The sequence below is a fragment of the Etheostoma spectabile genome, chromosome 12, assembly GCF_008692095.1.
Source record: "Etheostoma spectabile isolate EspeVRDwgs_2016 chromosome 12, UIUC_Espe_1.0, whole genome shotgun sequence".
In the NCBI taxonomy this organism is placed as follows: domain Eukaryota; kingdom Metazoa; phylum Chordata; class Actinopteri; order Perciformes; family Percidae; genus Etheostoma; species Etheostoma spectabile.
Window position 1 is genome coordinate 19596843 of NC_045744.1, and position 18531 is coordinate 19615373.

General features: G+C 39.0%; 2 protein-coding genes across 8 annotated transcripts in view; both read left to right on the top strand.

Annotated features, from left to right (window-relative positions):
• LOC116699304 (solute carrier family 12 member 7) overlaps positions 1 to 326 on the top strand; it is a 31319-nt gene extending 30993 nt beyond the window's left edge. For all 7 annotated transcript variants that reach the window (XM_032531821.1, XM_032531826.1, XM_032531822.1 and 4 more), the window contains one exon: positions 122 to 326. In XM_032531821.1, the coding sequence (XP_032387712.1) occupies positions 122 to 213 (92 nt within the window). In that variant the 3' untranslated portion in view covers positions 214 to 326. The remainder of the gene's footprint in view (positions 1 to 121) is intronic.
• A 5797-nt stretch (positions 327 to 6123) lies between these two features.
• The window catches only part of LOC116698864 (collagen alpha-1(XV) chain), a 60090-nt gene continuing 47682 nt past the window's right edge, over positions 6124 to 18531 (top strand). Inside the window, exons 1-2 of the mRNA XM_032531084.1 lie at positions 6124 to 6304; positions 6581 to 6645. Of these exons, the coding sequence (XP_032386975.1) occupies positions 6294 to 6304; positions 6581 to 6645 (76 nt within the window). The 5' untranslated portion in view covers positions 6124 to 6293. The remainder of the gene's footprint in view (positions 6305 to 6580; positions 6646 to 18531) is intronic.

The following is an 18531-nucleotide window of genomic DNA, read 5'->3' on the forward strand; positions in this document are numbered from 1 at the left end:
TCCACCACCAACAGAAGCATGTTTCACACCCATTAATGGAGGTTCCAGTGGCTACATCTGAAAATAGCAGCATGTGTTGCTGTAATGTACAGTATGTCCTTAACCAGAATGTGTCTCTCAGATATGGAGTTCCTAGAGGTCCTGATGGATGGCCTCGACCGTGTGCTGTTGGTTCGTGGAGGTGGTCGGGAGGTCATTACCATCTACTCCTAGCACCGATTGGTTCATTATTGTTTGGAAGGGCATTGAAAGGGAACATTGTTGGGACAGTAAGACCCCAGAGGGCAGGGGTTTGACAATGAGACATGGACAAAGATGTCGGACAGGAAAAAGGAGGACCATGATTGCTACGAATTTCAGGGGAGTCTACCTGCAGCACAGCCTGAGCTCAGCGCATCACTTTGGGGCAAAGAGGGCTCTGTACACCCCCTCCTCCTGAGGCTCCTTAACTCTACCACATATATACACTGTGAAGAGAATAGAGAGGTGTGGAGATGTTATTTTCTCAGATAAACTGTTTTCTGAGAGAGCTTCCATTTTAATTTAGCATGTTATTCTGCTTTACCAGGCATTTGTTGGAGGAAAGAACTGGAAACTACAGCATATTGTCAATTTTAGCATTTCACGGATTGTGGTAGCTGGTAACTGTTTCATTGTTATCATCACTGTTAGTGAGGTTAAAGCTAAAGTCCCATTGATTAGTATACTGTAAGTAACAGTTCCAGAGCAAATGTTGCAGTATTGATTATAATCTATAGTATGTCTTGAACATTGCTTATTAACTGTTTTTGTTTGTCACAGATAACATAGGTGATCAAAAAGGAACATTATAGTGAAAATGCAAAAGAGGAAATGCAATTGTTTTTTTTAACTGATTTTAGAATTTTAGGATATTTTAGTTGAGTTAGTGTATTTGTTCATGTATTTGATTGACTTGTTTGTACTGGAGCAAAGGATACTAGTATGCAATGATGAGGAAAATGAACATGAAGCCTATGTACCAGTATTTTCCATTAATATGGCTGTAACAATATACAATGTTGCCATGTTAGTTTGACAAAAAAAGTGACATGTTAACTGAAAAAGAAAAACACGACAACTGACAACACGATGAATTGCACACCGCTTGCAACTCATTTCCCCATCTCAAGTTCCGATTCCTAAAAGATATTGCGATGATGATGATGGTACAGCCAAACACGGCCATAGAGAGTTGCAGCTGAGTGCAGTATGCCTACTAATGCCTTCTATATGCCTCATCTAATTGTGATTATCCATATGGCAAAGTATAAATGTTGCCTTTTTGCCAAGAAGAGAAACATTTCAGGCAGGGAATTTAAATCAACCAAGTATTTAATATTCCAGTCTGTCAATGCTTGTAGTGTTTTTTGAAACATACATCTTGACTGATCAGATCAGTCAAAATTTATCAGACTGTAAAAAAGATGGCCTGATGTGAAGCAGAGGATGTACAATTATATATGTGCTTCAGTCACCACTAACCCTAAGCGGCGTTTGTGTTCCGTTTGGCAATGAAAGTTACTGCCATTTATTTATTTATTTTAAACTTTACGAAACAAACGGCGCTACGTCACGTTCTGCGTCACATGTGTAACCCGAAGTGAAGTAACAGAACAAATGTACTGATTATAACCCAAACCACGATTTTTTTTTTTTTTAAACTTACTATTAAACTAAGTTGTCATGGTGCCTATATATGACCAGACTGCGACCAGTTCACTGCGTTAACGATGTGTTTAAAACCGTTCTCTGTTATACACTCAAAAGTGTAGATATGACAACTGAAAATGCTCTTGTGGGTTGTTTTGAAGGGTAGGACTGCACGTCCTATATGGTTGTATGGTGTGGAGGACTTGTTGGTCGAGTGATAGTTATTTTCTAGTTGAGTTGGTTTCTGTGTGCGTACAATGACTTTGTGTCTTTAAATGTGTTGGGATATAAACTAAACAAGCTGAAGTAGGAAGCTGCGGTTTAACTATGATCAATTCTTCACCAGATAAACCGCATCAAATATAAATCTTGACATCAATAAATCAACATTTAGATCTTGCAGAAAAATTAAAGTGTCGTGCCACGATAGACAGCTTTATCCAATGCTTTGAAGATTATGTTTGAAAGACTGAGTAGCTGTAAGTTTGACATTATAATCAATAAATGCATTTTTATTGAGTATCCATCTCTATAAGAGCTTTGTGGACTATTTGTGTCTATAAATATGCCCCACAAAATGTTCTGGCCCACAGTGAGAAGTGTTTAATCAGACTTTAATGGGAACTCCCATAACATCACATGAAATAAAGACACACAGACAAAAGGCAGGAACCATCAAAGCAGGAAATCCGTATACAAAGGAAACAAAGCTGAATGAATGGTCAGTCATATGGAGCTTACTGTGATTTCTCTGATTGTCCTCATCTCAACTCATCTTTGAAACATGTAATTGTTCAGTAACTGAAATTTAAAGTCTCAAAATCTAAATCAATTTGCTGTTGTCATTCTTCTTGTTTACATAGTTGCATCCGCCATTATTACTGTTACACTATTGTAACATATACCCGGAGCTCTGACGCAGCTAAGAGCTGAAATGGATTGTTGTCATCTCTTACATAACTGGTCCCTAATCAGTTTCCAAAACTCAATTTAATCCTGAAATAATCATTGTCTCTTGGCTCACAAAAGAACAAAGACAATCTTGGAGCTGCAGTAAGAAGCTTTGGGGAAACTTGGCCTTGGATAAATGGCTTCCTGTTTGTCCCACAGTGTTTGGCTGGGTCAGCACGCACAGAACAACAACAACAACAACAACAACAACAATGATCTTGGTCTGATGGGATCATTCTCTGAACTACAACTCTGCTACTTTCGGTGCTGTTTGTAATCTGTACTCTTTGCTCACTTAAAAGTGCAGCCTGTCTTTTGCTAAGATTCAGGAAAGTTAACCCGATTTGACACTTTATTGTTTCACCAATGGGGAATCTTGTATGGTGGCCACGATCATCCACATAAAACCACAATAACCACAAGTGTCACTGTTTAAACCAGTTGTCATAGCTCATGAAAAGCAAGAAAGGAAAATGATGGGTTAACATTTTACTTCATGCAAATGCAGGAGGTTTTATCATCCAAAGTTATGCAGATTTTCCCAACTTGCTTCTGTTGTGTCAGTATGGTTAAAGTTGCATAAAAGAACAGCCTGCAGTCATTATCCTGCAGGATAGCTGTCCTATATTGGCTGATACAACATTTCTGTATCATGTGGTACTGCATGTTTGTGTTGTGGCAGGTCATGGCTGGTGTTTTCTCAACAAGACAAGCCTCAGAAGTAAAAACCTGTCTTTATACACGGGTTGAGCCTCCTGACTGGCTGATAGGAGAGGCTCTTTGATTGGAGGGCTAGATTTACTGACGTGTTACATCTGAACACAAACGTGAATATGCGTCTATTATACAATGAGCAGGATATGATATTACATGTTATTAATCTTGAGTTTACTATGGACAGTTATGCAATTAACCAATTCAATTAAATATTTAAATTGATTGACAGCCCTAGAATATACCTAACAGGTTTATCTCTGAAGTTGACCACAGCCATCATCTTCCCACAGCTTCAACTGACCTTCCAGTAATATTGGACGCTTTGGCTTTTCTTTCTCTTCTCCGAGAGCTTAAACTGGGAGATAAGCTAAAGACGGAAAGCACAATGTGGCTCAAGAGAAAACGTAGTCCGTAAAGACAGAGGATGAGGGCGGAGAAAGAGAAAGGGTGTGTACTTTTTTTCTTCTTTTATCTCTGAGTCATTATCATTCCAGCATCTGCTAATAGTGGGGTGTTAACATCACAAGATGGATCATTTCACTGAGACTCTCTGATCTTGTTGACCCCTGAAGCTTTGTCTCTACTGGCTTGGGACAAAAGTCCAGCACTAACTGGGCCAGTTGTTTCTGAACACCGCTGAGAAATGTGTGATAAAATACAATATTTTTTTGAAAGTTTTTTTGGTATTTCTTCCTGAACAAAGGGACCTGTTCTTTAAAAATCCTTTTATAAATGATGTTAAACTCATTTATCCTGTGGCCATGAAGACTAATCTGAAGATTGCTATCTGGTTAGCTGTCTGCCTTCATCTGCTCACCGTGGGACACAGAGCCAGACACATAACTCTCAATTTATGATAAAATGATTATTGATCTGCAGGCAGCCACTAACGTTGTTGGAGTCTTTTGGTCCTTCAAATACAAATGTTTGGTTTTTTTTTGTCATTTTTTCAAGAACGTCCCGCAAACTGGTGAAACTCCTCAGCCAAACCCTAAACACCAGATTTTGATTAATGGGTGTTTGTGCATTGTAAAACATAACAGTGTCTGGGATCAGTATGGTCCGTGTGACTATAACAATATTTTCTTTTCTGACTGATTAAAGCTCCTTAAACACAGAGAGCAACCAGACAACAACTGGTGATGCATAAATTACATTTCTTAGTCAGGTGAACTTTCTGGAGCAAATCCCCCCCCCCCCCCCACCATCCCTATTCACTAAACTTTGCACTAACCTTCCTGGACTATACATCTTCCCATTGCACGTACTATAATTTCTTTGCATTCTGCACTAAATCCCTTCAACCTCCTTACCTTACAGCTATTTTGTATGTTTAATTTTTTAAGTTTCTGTTTTTTGTTGTTGTATTAATTGTAATTATTTCTTATTTTGAATATGTTTGTTTGTATATGTTTACATGTATAAACAAGGCAAGTTCCACGAAGGGTAACGACTGTGGCAATAAACTCCTTTTTGATTGTTTTGAACAAGGCACTTACACATAAAACCTTATGTCACCAAAATATTGACTTTTTAAATGTGGAGGAAAGACAAACAACGAATCTCTTTTCTCCATACCAGGGAAAGGGTGCACCTACAGCCACAGATCCACAGAGGCCCCAAAATCTGACCTATGGTGGGACCTGATGTGGCTCCTGACTGACAGGATATAATATGCAATAATGAGACATTTAAGGAGGCATATCACACTCATTTTCAGTTCCATATGTGTGTGTACTAGAACATGTTTACATTCTTTACTGTTCAAAAACTGTCTGTCTGAATATGTACTTGTACTCTCCCTCTGTCTGAAACACCCTGTCTCTTTAGGTCCTGCTGCCAAAAAAGCCCGGTCTGCTCTTAATGGCTTGCAAAAAAAAAAGAAGGGGTGCACCTTTCCAAAGGTAAACTTCAGGCTGTGGGTGGAGATACTCAGATTAGGGGGCAGACGATTCTGATGAGCCTTCATGTGACATAGGAAGGAAAGCAAAAACTCAATGGCTTGTTGAATCCCATGTTTTCTGATCTAGGCATCCCACAAAAAAACTGACTAGGTTGTCTTAGTTCACAGTTTATGGATTGGTAGGCACTCCAGATACCCAAATTAATGTGCACAAGCACTGATATGTCCCCTTTAAGGAAAATAAAAAAATGTGATGTTAGGACCCTATTGACACCCCACTTTCCATCTTCTGTGTATTAATGCATGCTCCCTGTGTAGCCTCTAAATTGTCATTAGCTACAGTGCAGACAGGAAATTGCACATGGCAACTTCATTATATGCCTCAAGAACCAGAAAACAACCAGTAATCCTGTGGTGGATTAATACTGCCTGGTCCCAGGTTCTCTGTGTCAGTTAATCTGTGGTAATTTGAACAAACATTTAACATTTATTTAGGTTAATTTGGCCATGCTATTTTCCAATAGATGCATATTCATGTATCCACATACTTCCTTTATTTCATTCATTGATTAATGTGTTTTTGGAATATTTATTCTCAGTCTATTATCAGTCTCACTCTATTGCTACACTTACCGTGAAATACAATTGTCCGGATAGAGTTGGAAAGAATTTGACATATTTAAGATAGATTCACATTCACATATGGATAGATTTAAAAAAAATGATAGCTATAAATGTACATTGTGTTATCATTAGTATAAGGAACTTGACTTAAGCAACAGTTAGGAGAGAGGGTCCACTGAGTGAGTGGGGGGGGGGGTATTTTTCCTTTAAGGGAGTCAAATTTCCAAACTGTGGGTCTGAGAGTCACTCGGCTCAGAACTGAGAGAGCCTTTGTACTGAGAGAGAGAGAGAGAGAGAGAGAGCAGCGTGACAGGTCTGCACAGTGAGGCAGAGGCAGAGGGACCACAGAGTTTGCCGGAATTTCATCACACACATACACTTGGAGTTCACTTTCAAACCTGGATTTTTTACTCTTTTAGTTGCTAAAATGTTTCAAGGGTAAGCAAATTTAAATATTACTTCTACGTTTTCTAGCAGTGTTTTTTTACCTGACCACTCGTCTCATATCTTTATTCAGTTAAACCTCAGAGTAAACCTGTTATGTAGCAACGAATCTTCTATGAGCAGCTTTCATAGTTCCAAATTAAACACATTTCACTCCCTACATAAGCTATTTTAAATGAACAAATTCAGACCTTTTCACACTTGTTTTTTGTATCTTTTCAAGTCTGCCTAAAACGCAACTTACATGATGTGAATGATGTGTCTCCTCAGGTGGTCTCTTGCCCTGCATCTAGTTCTGCTGTGCTGGCTGGCCGCTGCCCTTCAGGTTATAGAAGGTAAGATGTATGCTGCTAGAGCTCTTTCCCAATGCTGTTGCTGTAAAGAAATATACAGCTGTGTTGGAGAACAGAAGGGCTAAAAATGTTTGGCAGTGACCCAACCAATGCCCTATTAAAGGAGCTCCTCTTCAAGTTGATGATGTAGTACCAACTAATTTTTGAATCCCATTAGAAAATGGTATGAGCATGGAAAGCAGTTACGTCTGTAAATATTGATCATCATGTAATTCTTCATTGGTTATGGAGTTGGTTTCTTGAAATGGAATCATGGCACCCTGGCCTACAGTGAATTTGTTAATGTGTGTCACAATGTTAGATTTCTTTGGGACATTTGAGAGATTGCCTTTAGAAGTGCAAATGTAAATTTTGTTTAAGATTTCATATGAAAAGGTTTCCTCTTTCGGCAAGCCCTGACTAGGAATGGCGAGTTTTCCAAGCTATTGATTTCTCTGCATGTTGAATCGGCGTGTATGGAGCTGTAGTGCCTCCTGCAGAACTAAACTCTGGTATTTAAAGACTTAAGATGTTGGTTTCTTTTATCAACCCTTTCCAAAAACCAAAATAACTGGATTAAAAGCATAAGGAATGGCTGTATGACTGTGTTTATTTGCTCTGAAGTAAACTGTAAACTTAGCGCTGATTAGCATTAATTATTAATGCTAAAATAACGTTAATGTCATGAGATGGCTTTAGACTTTAATGTTTTAAAATATACATGTATTAAAACAAGAACCATGTAAAGACATCTCAAAATGATATAGTATGAAATGTTTCTGACCTTGGAAGAAACATGGGTTTATGTACTGAAGTTAAGAAGATATTTAGCCAAACTTGCCAACAAGTGTTTTTAAAGACGGTGACTAAGGTAGCCTACTGAGCTAGTTAGCCAGACAGTGGCTTACACATTACCTGACCTGGCATTTCTTCCAAGGCCAGGGGCATTTCATACTATATTATTTTGAGATGTCTTCCTTTAAAACATTAAAATGTCAAAAGCCCTTTCATGAAGCTACCATTGGCCCAATTAGCTGGCTACAATGGGGTGGGAAGGAGAGAAGAGATTGCATTTGATTGTTAAAAAGGGTGTGGTAGTGGCTCAGGTGGACTGGTAGCTGGAGAGGTGCCAGTTCAACTCCTGGGCACTGCCAAGGTGCTCTTGAGCAAGGCACCGAACCCCCAACTGCTCGGGGCACCTTTCCATGGGCAGCCCCCTCACTCTGACATCTCTCCATTAGTGCATGTGTAGGTCCTGAGCATGTGTGTGTAATTCAGGCCTGGTTGTAATGTGTGCAATAACAACAGAGTGAAAAGTGTAGTTTCCCCTTGTGGGATTAATAAAGTATAATACAAATAAAATTAATAATTAAAATTTAAAAAAAACTCACTTTTATTGCAAAGAAACTTTCATGCAAGCATATAGGCCTATTCATGTCAATGCATCTGATATACAGTATAATGATCAGTTAATGATCACATCGACTTTTCACTTATGAATAATGGTGATTGAACAATAACGTTTCTTTCCTTCTGATCTTTAAAGTGAGTGAAGTTTTTGATATGGCACTGCCACACTTTGATGGTAATGGCAAGAAAAGCAAGCAAGTGAATTAATACAGATCTCGGCCCCACTGTGGTTTGCACACTATTGAGCAAACCTCATTAACGTGTTGTGGATGCATGGCTAAAGAGCTTCAGTTTGGTCTGTCATACTTTGTCAAGTTTTATAAGACTGATCCAAAGGATGCGAGGAAATACAACATGCCAAAAAAACTAAGGAAAATGTAATCCATTGATTCTTAATGACATGGCTAGACTCGGATCTCATCTAATCTACTCCTCCCTCACAGACCCATTACGAGACCCACAATAAGGGTCAGTCCCCTTTTCATTTCCATTTTCACACCTCTGACTGCTGCTGTGGTTTTCATTTACTCCCTGCTGTGAAACTTCTCTTATACAGCTCTGTAGGAGAGAGATAGTTTGTTTGTTTGGCAAGAGACCGGGCTTCCTCTGCCCTCTTTACCCTCTGTGTATGTATGTGTGTGTACGATGAGGTAGCTGGAAGTGGCAGACAGGTCAAACGCTGCACCAGGGTGAGAAATGAAGTGTTTAGTTTGTATGGTAATGGTGTGAGGGGTTTCATCTGCATTGCACTTGCTGTTTGTGTGCTTGAGAACATCAGAGAGGACGGCGTGGGTTGATTCACACGGAGCTTTGAAGTTGGATGTTGAGAAACTTGTCCCTGTGCCAGATTAATGTCAGCATGTGTAGCTGTGTGGGTGGGAGATTTTTGCCAATGGATGACAAAATGAATTTTCTATTTCGAACATTTACACAAAGTCAGAAATTCTCAGTGCTTCTGCAGGATTTAGAAAAGGTATTTATTATTCACACTCCTTACTACAATTCTACAATCTACAATCCTTGTAGAATTATGCCCTGGATTGGTAACTTTGCCGTCCATGCATTAGTGGTATGTGTGATTTCCCCGAGTAATGGAGCCTGGCTTTGCTTATCTCCGTCCTGTGCCTCCTGGAGCAAAGTGTCCCATCTTTTTGCATGTGTGACGATCAGCATTCCTTGCTGGACATCGGCCATCTTTTGCATGACAATTTCCACACCTGTAACTTGATTTAATATTGTAGGTGGTGTTGTCTTTTGCAGGGTGAAAATACTCTACCAAAACAAATTTCTTACGGGGACTACTTTGTAGAGCCAAAACTTACTCCACAGCGCTATGGAGATAGGTCTGGTAATCCCAGACTAGGTTCAGGGTAAAAAAGCAAAATTTATGTTACGGTGGATCTTCTTTAGAGCAGTATTGCATAATTTCTGGGTAAAAGGGGCTTCTCACAAGCGAAGGTTCAAGCCTGATGTCATGGAGAGGGGCAAGATGTGATAATCGTTCAAAGTGTCGCAGAGCTACAATTTATGTTTGCCTTTGTTATAAGTGAATCACAATCTTTACCTACTGTAAACCTGACCATGTGTTTTAGCCAACCATACCAACCATACCATGCCCATAATTTCTTTGCCATTTCTACAATCTTTCCCTAAGGTGAACCATACTATGCTACAATGTGGGATGTAAAAACAATTGTCCCCAATCTGGAGTTTAGTTATCCAATATCAACGTTCTTATGTATTCTCTTTTCATTTTCTACTGTCTAGTCGTTTCTCTGTGAACAGCAATCTTTACAAAAAAACATCTGTAACACCTGAAATCTGTGTTCGGATTTTTGAACGCATCATTTTAGCATCTACGTTTCCAGAAACACAACACTAGCTTGAAAAAAGCAAATGTAGTTATTGTACTTTTTTCTTCACTCCCCCCCCCCCCCCACCCCCTCGCAAACCTTATTCCTGTGTCTAGGAACCTTCACTTTCCATTTACCGTTGGTTGGGTTGTTCTGAAAGGAATTCCATGTTTAGCCAATATAAATGATGGTGAGGTGAGCCCAGTAGGAGTCTGCTTTGGACGAGGTGCTCTTCTGTGCTGTAAAACTTAGTCACATTATATTACGATTGAGATCCACAATGTCGGCCATATTTAGATTCCATCAGTTATTAAATGTTTGCTCAATGAACCATATTCATCTCTAGAAAACAGGTTTTCTGCTGTGGAAAATAGCTTTCAATATTTTAATCATATTCAGTTTGCCACCTCCACTCTTGACCTCGTTTGGTCTCTGATGTTACTGGAATAAAACTCCCACCAAGCTCCATTTAGTGTTTTATGAGTCTAAAAACCTGGCAGGCATGAATATCATAGAGCTGTATGAAAGAGCCTCTACCTAAATGTCTTCAGTATATTAGAGAACTGAACGCCCTCACTGCAGCGGTGTCCTGTCTGGAATGTGCTCATTCAGCCACAGTAACTTTGATTTGAACACAGTTGGGCACAATGGGCCAACTGTAAAAGGTGTCATTGCTGCATGTGTGTAACGGTCAGCTCTATGGGATTTCAATGGGAAAAAAATCTGTCACTGGAAACTTGAAAATAAGAATGGGTGTTTCTTTGAGGGTCTCATGACTTTCAGTTGAAAACAGTCTGGTGTTTTCCATGATGCCATTCTCACTGAGATGATGTAGTTCTATAACCTTGGTTCCCATTACGCATACAGGAAAAGAGACGTGGAATCATAATGAGGAGAGAAAAGCCTATTGTTCGTTAAAGTTCAACTCATACCAGAAGTATGTATTAGTTTGACTTGATCATTTTTTTAATGTTTTTTGGAAAGGAAACTGTTGTTGTTGTTGTTGTTGTTGTTTGGGTACATCATCTCCATGGTTACAGTTTAAAAAGAGTACCATGAATCATTATCATTGTGTATCTGTTCCACTCTATGCGTTGGGGCAAGAAACATACAAAGAAAGACTTTTTAATATGCAAGAGGATCTAAAACCTCATTTACTTGAGGAGAGTATTAACATTCTGGTTATGTGCTCACATTGATGTTATTTGAGACATGTACTCTGCACACTTTGGTGTGGCCGGCTCTACATGTGAACACACAAAACATTGCTCTTTAGTAAAACATGGTAATGGACTGTCAAATCAAATTAACTTCAACTACTTATTACTATAAATTTTTAGTTCATCTGTATTTTGATTGATCAATTTATCATTTTCTCTTTCAATGTCAACAAATAGTAATGAATAAAGATCCCAGAACCTACTGTGATGTCATTAATGTGCTTGTGTTGTCCCCAAAGCAAAATTATTTAGGATACTTTCAAATAAGCCAAAGAATAGCAGCATATTCAAATTTGAGAAGCGAAATCCTGCACATATTTGCTATTTTTGCTCAAAAAGTGATGTTTTCAATAACTTAAATTGTCAATTAATGTTCAGCTCAGCATACTGTATGTAGTTCACTGTAGTTGTGTTATTGGAGGAAAGTCAAGCATTACTCATGTTGATACCACTCATAATAATTCTTCATGGTATTTCAAGATTTTAAAGCAACAATAATCAAGGGGATGTATGAAGTGTTTGATGAAGTCTGAAGCTACTAAAGTAATTGTTTTTCTGCTACAAAGTAATCTTTTTGCAACTCATCTTTACTGCAAAGAAATGAGGATACCCACACAGTTACCTTTCACAGTTCACAGAAGAAGAAAATGATCTTCTTTAGTTTGACTCCGTTTTGTCTTGCACTGCTGCTGCATTTTGGCTGCAGACACAAAGGGAGAGAGGAAACACAGCTTCTTATGGTGTTCACGTTAGTGTACATGTCAACTTACACACACTTATATCATATCTGTCAGAGTCTTTCTCCTTCTCATACACACTTACACATCTATACACATCGTCAGTGGCGACCTGCTGCATCTGCTCTCTCCTGTTGGACTTGTAGCTCCTCGGCCCATAATCCATCACAGCATCTATCATAGACTGATCATTGTAGTAAAGGTGACTGAGATTTAAGTGAGTTTACAGTAAAGAGTTAATGAGATGCGTTCAGCCAGTATTTAGTTGGTGGACTGACAAAAATAACCTGACCTGCAAATGTTTTCAGATTATATGAGGCCGTTATATTACCTTTCTTGCTGTGTTCACGATGGATTTTTCCTCCTTCAGTGACTTACAGTGAACACAGTCACAAACAGAGCCAGCCAGGTCCTGAATTAAATGCATTTTGTTGTGGCCATTGCTTTGTTCTCTATGGGGTGTATAATGGAATATTACACCAACACTCCCTACATATTCTCAATTCCTGTGTAATCTAATTATAGAATAAATTGGAAAACTAAATTTGGCTGTCTTTGACACGTGCACTACTGTCTTTTCAAAGAGACAGTAAACTGTCTGCATTTGGGGTGTTTTCCTCTGTATCAAACTGTGACTCCCAAACCCAGATACAAACTGAACCGTAACTTGTGTACCCCTAATTATGTCACATTCACGTGTCCTCTTACGCACACATGAGTCATTGTGATTGTATATAACATATAAAGAAAAATTATATATTTTGATAGAAGCCCTTCCCAGGTTCTATGTTTTTTTGCCATTATATGCCACAGCTGTCCTTTACATTGTTTAACCTTATGAATAAAACATAGAAGCTGAAATCCTTCTCCTTAACTTCCTTCCTTGAGGCTGTCTGGATGTTCAGGCTCTTTAGTCACTGTTTTGGTTGTTGTTGCTCCTGACAGTATATCTCAACCGAGTCTGCTGACAAAAAAGATGCAGTGAGAAAGATGTTGGTCAAACATTATGTTCAAAAATTTAAAAAGATATTCATAAAAAATCTCAAAGACAATTTGGCCTATCGCATTGAAAGTTTGGATGGGGCTAAATCTTTTTACACAGTCTTGAAATGAATGACCGTTTACAACACTCCTAAAACTAAGACGATCATTGATTGCAAAGACTTGATTTCTGTAGAGGTGACACAACTTCTTTCTGTGAAAGCAATCAGTCTCCTTTAACTACTGTATCTTTGAACATATGTGTTATTTTATATAATTACTATTCCTTGTCCTCCTACTATGTTTGTGCGTTCTGTTTCATCTACCATTCCTTAGGAACTTCTTGCAAGATAGGAAGGTTCTACAGCTTAAGATCTGAAATCACTGAAATGTTTTTACTCCTTTGACTAAAGGAGGACAGAATGTGCTCCGGACACTTAGGACTAATTCATCACTATAAGAAAAAATGTCCCAGATCGTTTTATTGGTTAGACGGAAACTCTGAAATTCAGACTTGCAACACATGTAAACGAATGACCTGACAGCATCCCTCAACATGAATACTTATTTCAGTATGTCAACATGTGTTATGAGTTGAAAAGGGAAATGATCTGAGTTTCTGTGCTCACAAACAGTATTATACCACAGTCAGTATAGTGTTGGCTGCACCTGTACATATCTCCACCTGCACTGCCCTAAAATAAAGTCTCAACAGATACACAAACAAAAACACAAATGGAAAAATACCACACTTTACAGCATTTAACTTCTCCAGTACTGAACAATAGTGCATATTGTGGTGCGACTTTGGTGGGTGGAAGTCAATAGATGGCACTCTGTCAGGGACAGTGGAGCGAACATGAGATAATATTTTCCTGTCACATTTCTCTGAAGGTTGTCTTTCATTTTAGGCAGCTCACATCAGATGTGTGAAAGAGTTCCCCATTACAGTGCCTCCCATGTGTTTCATTAACATTCAAATTGGAGGAGATGAGTCTATGCGAGAAACTCTGAGAGGTTGTTTGCTCTGAGAACAAGACATGCAGCTGAGCAAACAACCCAACACCCCCGCGTGCACACACACACACACACACACACACACACACACACACACACACACACACACACACACACACCACACACACACACACCACACACACACACACACACACACACACACACAAACAAACATTCATTGCCTTGTGCCCTATACATGTCTAAACTGGTTAAAGGCAGATGTAAATGGAGCAACTTGGAACTCTTACTGTGATACCACATATTTAAAACAATTGATTGACAGGCTTGGTTCGTTCGATAGATGTCAGTTCATCTCAAATGATTTCTGTCTGCACACATTGTAATATGGCATGAATAGAAATTACTCTTTAATCAGATTGTAATATAATACATGTAACACTAATTAAAGTAAGTAAATATATTGTATGTAATGATATAACTAACTAATTTTCATGTATAAAATCAACCAATGATAGAGCTGGAAAAACCTGTCAGTCTCCAGTTTATTTATGGCATCTAAATACATTCTCAAATTGAATGTGGTATCAGTCATACATAAACACTTAACAAAAGCAAATGTTTACATAGATTTGGAGGTTTGATTGCAAAACAAGATGTTGACAACTGAAGACTGAACGATACAAAAATACATGAAATGACTAAATACATACAAATGCTCTGGTTGCAAAACATCTCACCAAAGAACTACAGTTGAAAATTAGCCGGCTGGCAAATATTGGCAAATTTACAGTATCATAAATTAATGTGTTGTCCTTATAAATAAATAAATTAAATGAAATGACAAAAAATCTGGTCTGAGAAAATCAAACCACATTTTGCCATTGATGTCATTTTAGTCTGTCTGCCTGTCTGGCTTATTGCATTGTCCCTCCAGCTGCATCTTAGTGGGAGGATGGCAGGGGGAGGGGTGGGGCTTGGGGGGGTGAAAGCCAGGACACTTGATGTAATGGAAACTGTCCCTCTGCGGATGTCCACCACTGATCTCCTAACAAATCCAAACAATGCATTCATTTATATGAAATATGTTATAGGCCATACAGTGTGGCATTGAGCGATCTTGTGTGTTTGCATGTGTTTGCATGTGTGTGTTAGTCAGTGGTCATCTATAGCTCCAGCTGAGTCAAAAGGTTATTGTCTAACCTGTGGATCAGCAGGCAGTCTGTAAGTCATTAACTCAATCATTCTCCTGTTGCAGAGCCCATGCTGCAATCACATGCCACTTACTGTAAGACTAATATATCTTTGTTTTAGGACTAAAATCAAAGATTTGTCTTTTACATGGCCTTTCAAACTGGCTTGGCTGCTATTTTGGGTTGGCCAGTACAAAAGTGACTGGGCCGTCTTTTCCCAGAAAAAAGGAATCATAAAAAAGGACAAACGTAAAAAAATGTGACAATGTTAATTTGCTACTTTCTGCATTACAAAGGCAACAACAGCCCCAAAAAAAACTGAACAACAAGCTCAACAAACAGCTTACAGAGTGTATTATTTATTATTTATTATGGGTAATAATTGTCATTTGGTGTGTTACAATGAGCAACTTCTGGCTTTAAAGCTTATTTATGAATTTGATTTAATAAAGTGGTAATGCATAGAAGCATAGAGCGGCCCTGCGCATGATGCCTATGAAGAGGCTCTTTCCAGAGGGAGGTCAGAGGTCACAAGATGGACATTTGGGCAGGTTGGATACTTGACAAGATCTCTTAAGGTTCAAGTCATCTAGTTAAAGCACATTAGATAATCTGTTAACATCTGGTAAGGTAATGAAGTCACATTCTTGACTTGTCTTGTCAGGTGTGTTTCTATCTAAGCCTCTGTTATGGTGGCCCCATGACTTCTCCAATGTAATTAGCTGGATGGCTGTCCTAATGTTAGTGATACAGGTTGGTTTTTTTTTTTACTACTTTTCTCTTAGATAGGTTCCTAATATGTTTTTGAAAGACAGTTCAAACTGTTGCTCCACTGCCAATATAGCATGTACAACAAGAAGATTAAATATGTGTATACTAGTTGTGTGTGTATCAGTCAGCCCAGGGCTGGTTTTTAATTTATTAATTTGATAGGAACAAGCCAGCACATAGTAAAACATGATTGTCACTCAGCACAATGCAATCTAAATTTTAATGCCCTATTGACTTTAAATCGGAGCTGTGTGTTGTGTGTGTGTGTGTGTGTGTGTGTGTGTGTGTGTGTGGTGTGTGTGTGTGTGTGTGTGTGTGTGTGTGTGTGTGTGTGTGTGTGTGTGTGTGTGTGTGTGTGTGTGGGCAGGTCAGTTGTTTGGGTTAATCCTACCCTAGGGTCAATCTCTCGATAACCTCTCTGACTCCCAATTTTCTCCTGTTTTCTTTTCTCTTCCTCTTATCTTTCCTCTTTTCTTTTCTTGTCCTAAAGAAGCCCCCTCTGCTTCTTTTCTCTTCTTCTGTCCCCACATTCCTCTGCACATCCTCCCCCTCTTTACCCATGCCTAAGATTAATTTGTCGCAAAAGATTTTAATAGGCATACTTAAAAACAACCCTGTCTCCTAAACAGGAAGCTGTTAAAACACACGTACCATGGCTACTACTACCAATAGTACTATTATTGTAACAATAACCGCAAAAGTAGGTGTGTAAGGAAATATTCTTACAGTCAGATGTTCGTACAGTCTTGGGTTAGTGGTTCTATTCATTGTATTCACTCAAACTGTTGTTCATACTCACCCAGAAGATACACTGATGGAGTCTGACAGATTGTAACTCACTCCCAGGCTACACCGCCCCCTTGCCTGCAGGTAGTCCCTTTGTCTTCTGAGGTTGGAGGTTGAGTTGTTCAAAGTGTGTGTGTGTGTGTGTGTGTGTGTGTGTGTGTGTGTGTGTGTGTGTGTGTGTGTTTTGTGTGTGTGTGTGTGTGTGTGTGTGTCCGTCCTGGACACAAAGGGGATTTGATCAGACAGACAGGTCCTGTCCCACTCATGCAATCACCACTGAACCTTAACAGTATGCAGAGCCACTGCGTAAAAGTCTGCTGCCCCTCTGTGATGTAGCTGCAAATTACTAGTTGGTGAATCTAAGATCTCCCTTCAAAAAGATCATGAGAGCAAAGTTTATTGTGAGAATATGGTAACAGATCAGATATACTGGTTTGAAAGTTATCATGGGATTTTTTTTTTTTTTACCCTCAGACAACTTGGAATAAAAAAATACATGATACTGAGTTGTCTTTGTCTGTAATTTATGAATTTACTTTATACAATTCATGTCAGTGGAAAAGGGTGGACTGAAGTTTGGGATGATGCACTGTCCACTACATCTATGCTCACGTCTGATTTTGGTCGCTGATATCTTCTTTCTTCTTTGTTCCGTCACTAGACAAGTTTGTGTTACTTTTTTCTTTCTTCAGTCAATCATTTATATTTCAAATAGCTTTGGTCACAGATGACGTCCAGGAATTTGCAATATTTAGCATATTTAGCTATTTAGCATATAATAACAGTTTGGTTAAAAAAGCACCCTCCTCTAAAATGACTTAATTACTTTGTTTTAGGTGTTGCCTGATATACTGGCACATCAGGCATATCTCAGCCTGTATTGAATTAGAACAAATGTGGATAATGACTCACCCCTCCACATTATGACAGAGGGTAGTTTTCTTGTGGCTGAAGAGCCTTTCTTGGCTGGTCTTTCCAATACAAGCTTCTAAATGTACTCCAACATTTCCTGAATGAACATTGCCTAGAAATATAAAATGAAAACACATCGTAGGGGGAGCGGAAGAGGGGAGGGGGGGAGGCAGGGAAGACTGGGTGCATGAGAAAAACAGCTTTGCAACACAGGCTTCATTGACTACTTGCCTAGTGGTCACAGTGTGAATGTGCGTAAATGTAGGAAAATGTGCAAATGTAGTATTCCATTACCTGAGAACAGGTCCTCTCTGTTGGCCTTTGCTGCCCGCCCACCCACGTGTCTGCTTTAGGGTTGGTTAACAGGATGTGTCAATCAAACCTGCTGGGGAATAGTCAAATATATTACACAATCACACCCATACACAAAGGATAAAGCACCCTAAAAAGCCCCTTTGAGCGCAACAGATGATCCTTTGCTTGGTGACAGAACCAGTAAAAGATGTAGTCATGCTTAAAGGTTTAGCTGAATGAATTAGTCATTTTAGAGTCACAACTTAAACAAAACATTGCTAGCATATGTAGTGCCCAATAAATGAGCTCTTGTGTTGTTCTGGCACAAAAACACTGGCAAGTGAGCCAAAAGCTCTTTCGCTCTAATTGGCAGAGCTGACCAACTTGTACACTCAAACACACACGTAGGACGTGTAAACACAACAGAAGAAGGAATGAACTAATTCTTATGTTACAGCTTTGACCAACATACCCATCTTTGAATCGGACAGTTACAGAAATACTATCAGCAGGTAGAGTTACCCGTTGTTTTATCACCCACAATTTGTTTGTCTTTCCTGCAGACATACCCTTTAATTTGGCAAAGATGCCTTGGATGGGTAGATTATTGGAACTACAGCAAACTATTTTAAACATGAGAAATATTTCCGGGCACTGATTCCCAAATTTTTCTTTCTCTGACGCACCCCCAAAGCCCAAGTATGAACTCTCTTCATCAACACTACCCATTATGTAGTCTGTATGTGTATGTGTGTGT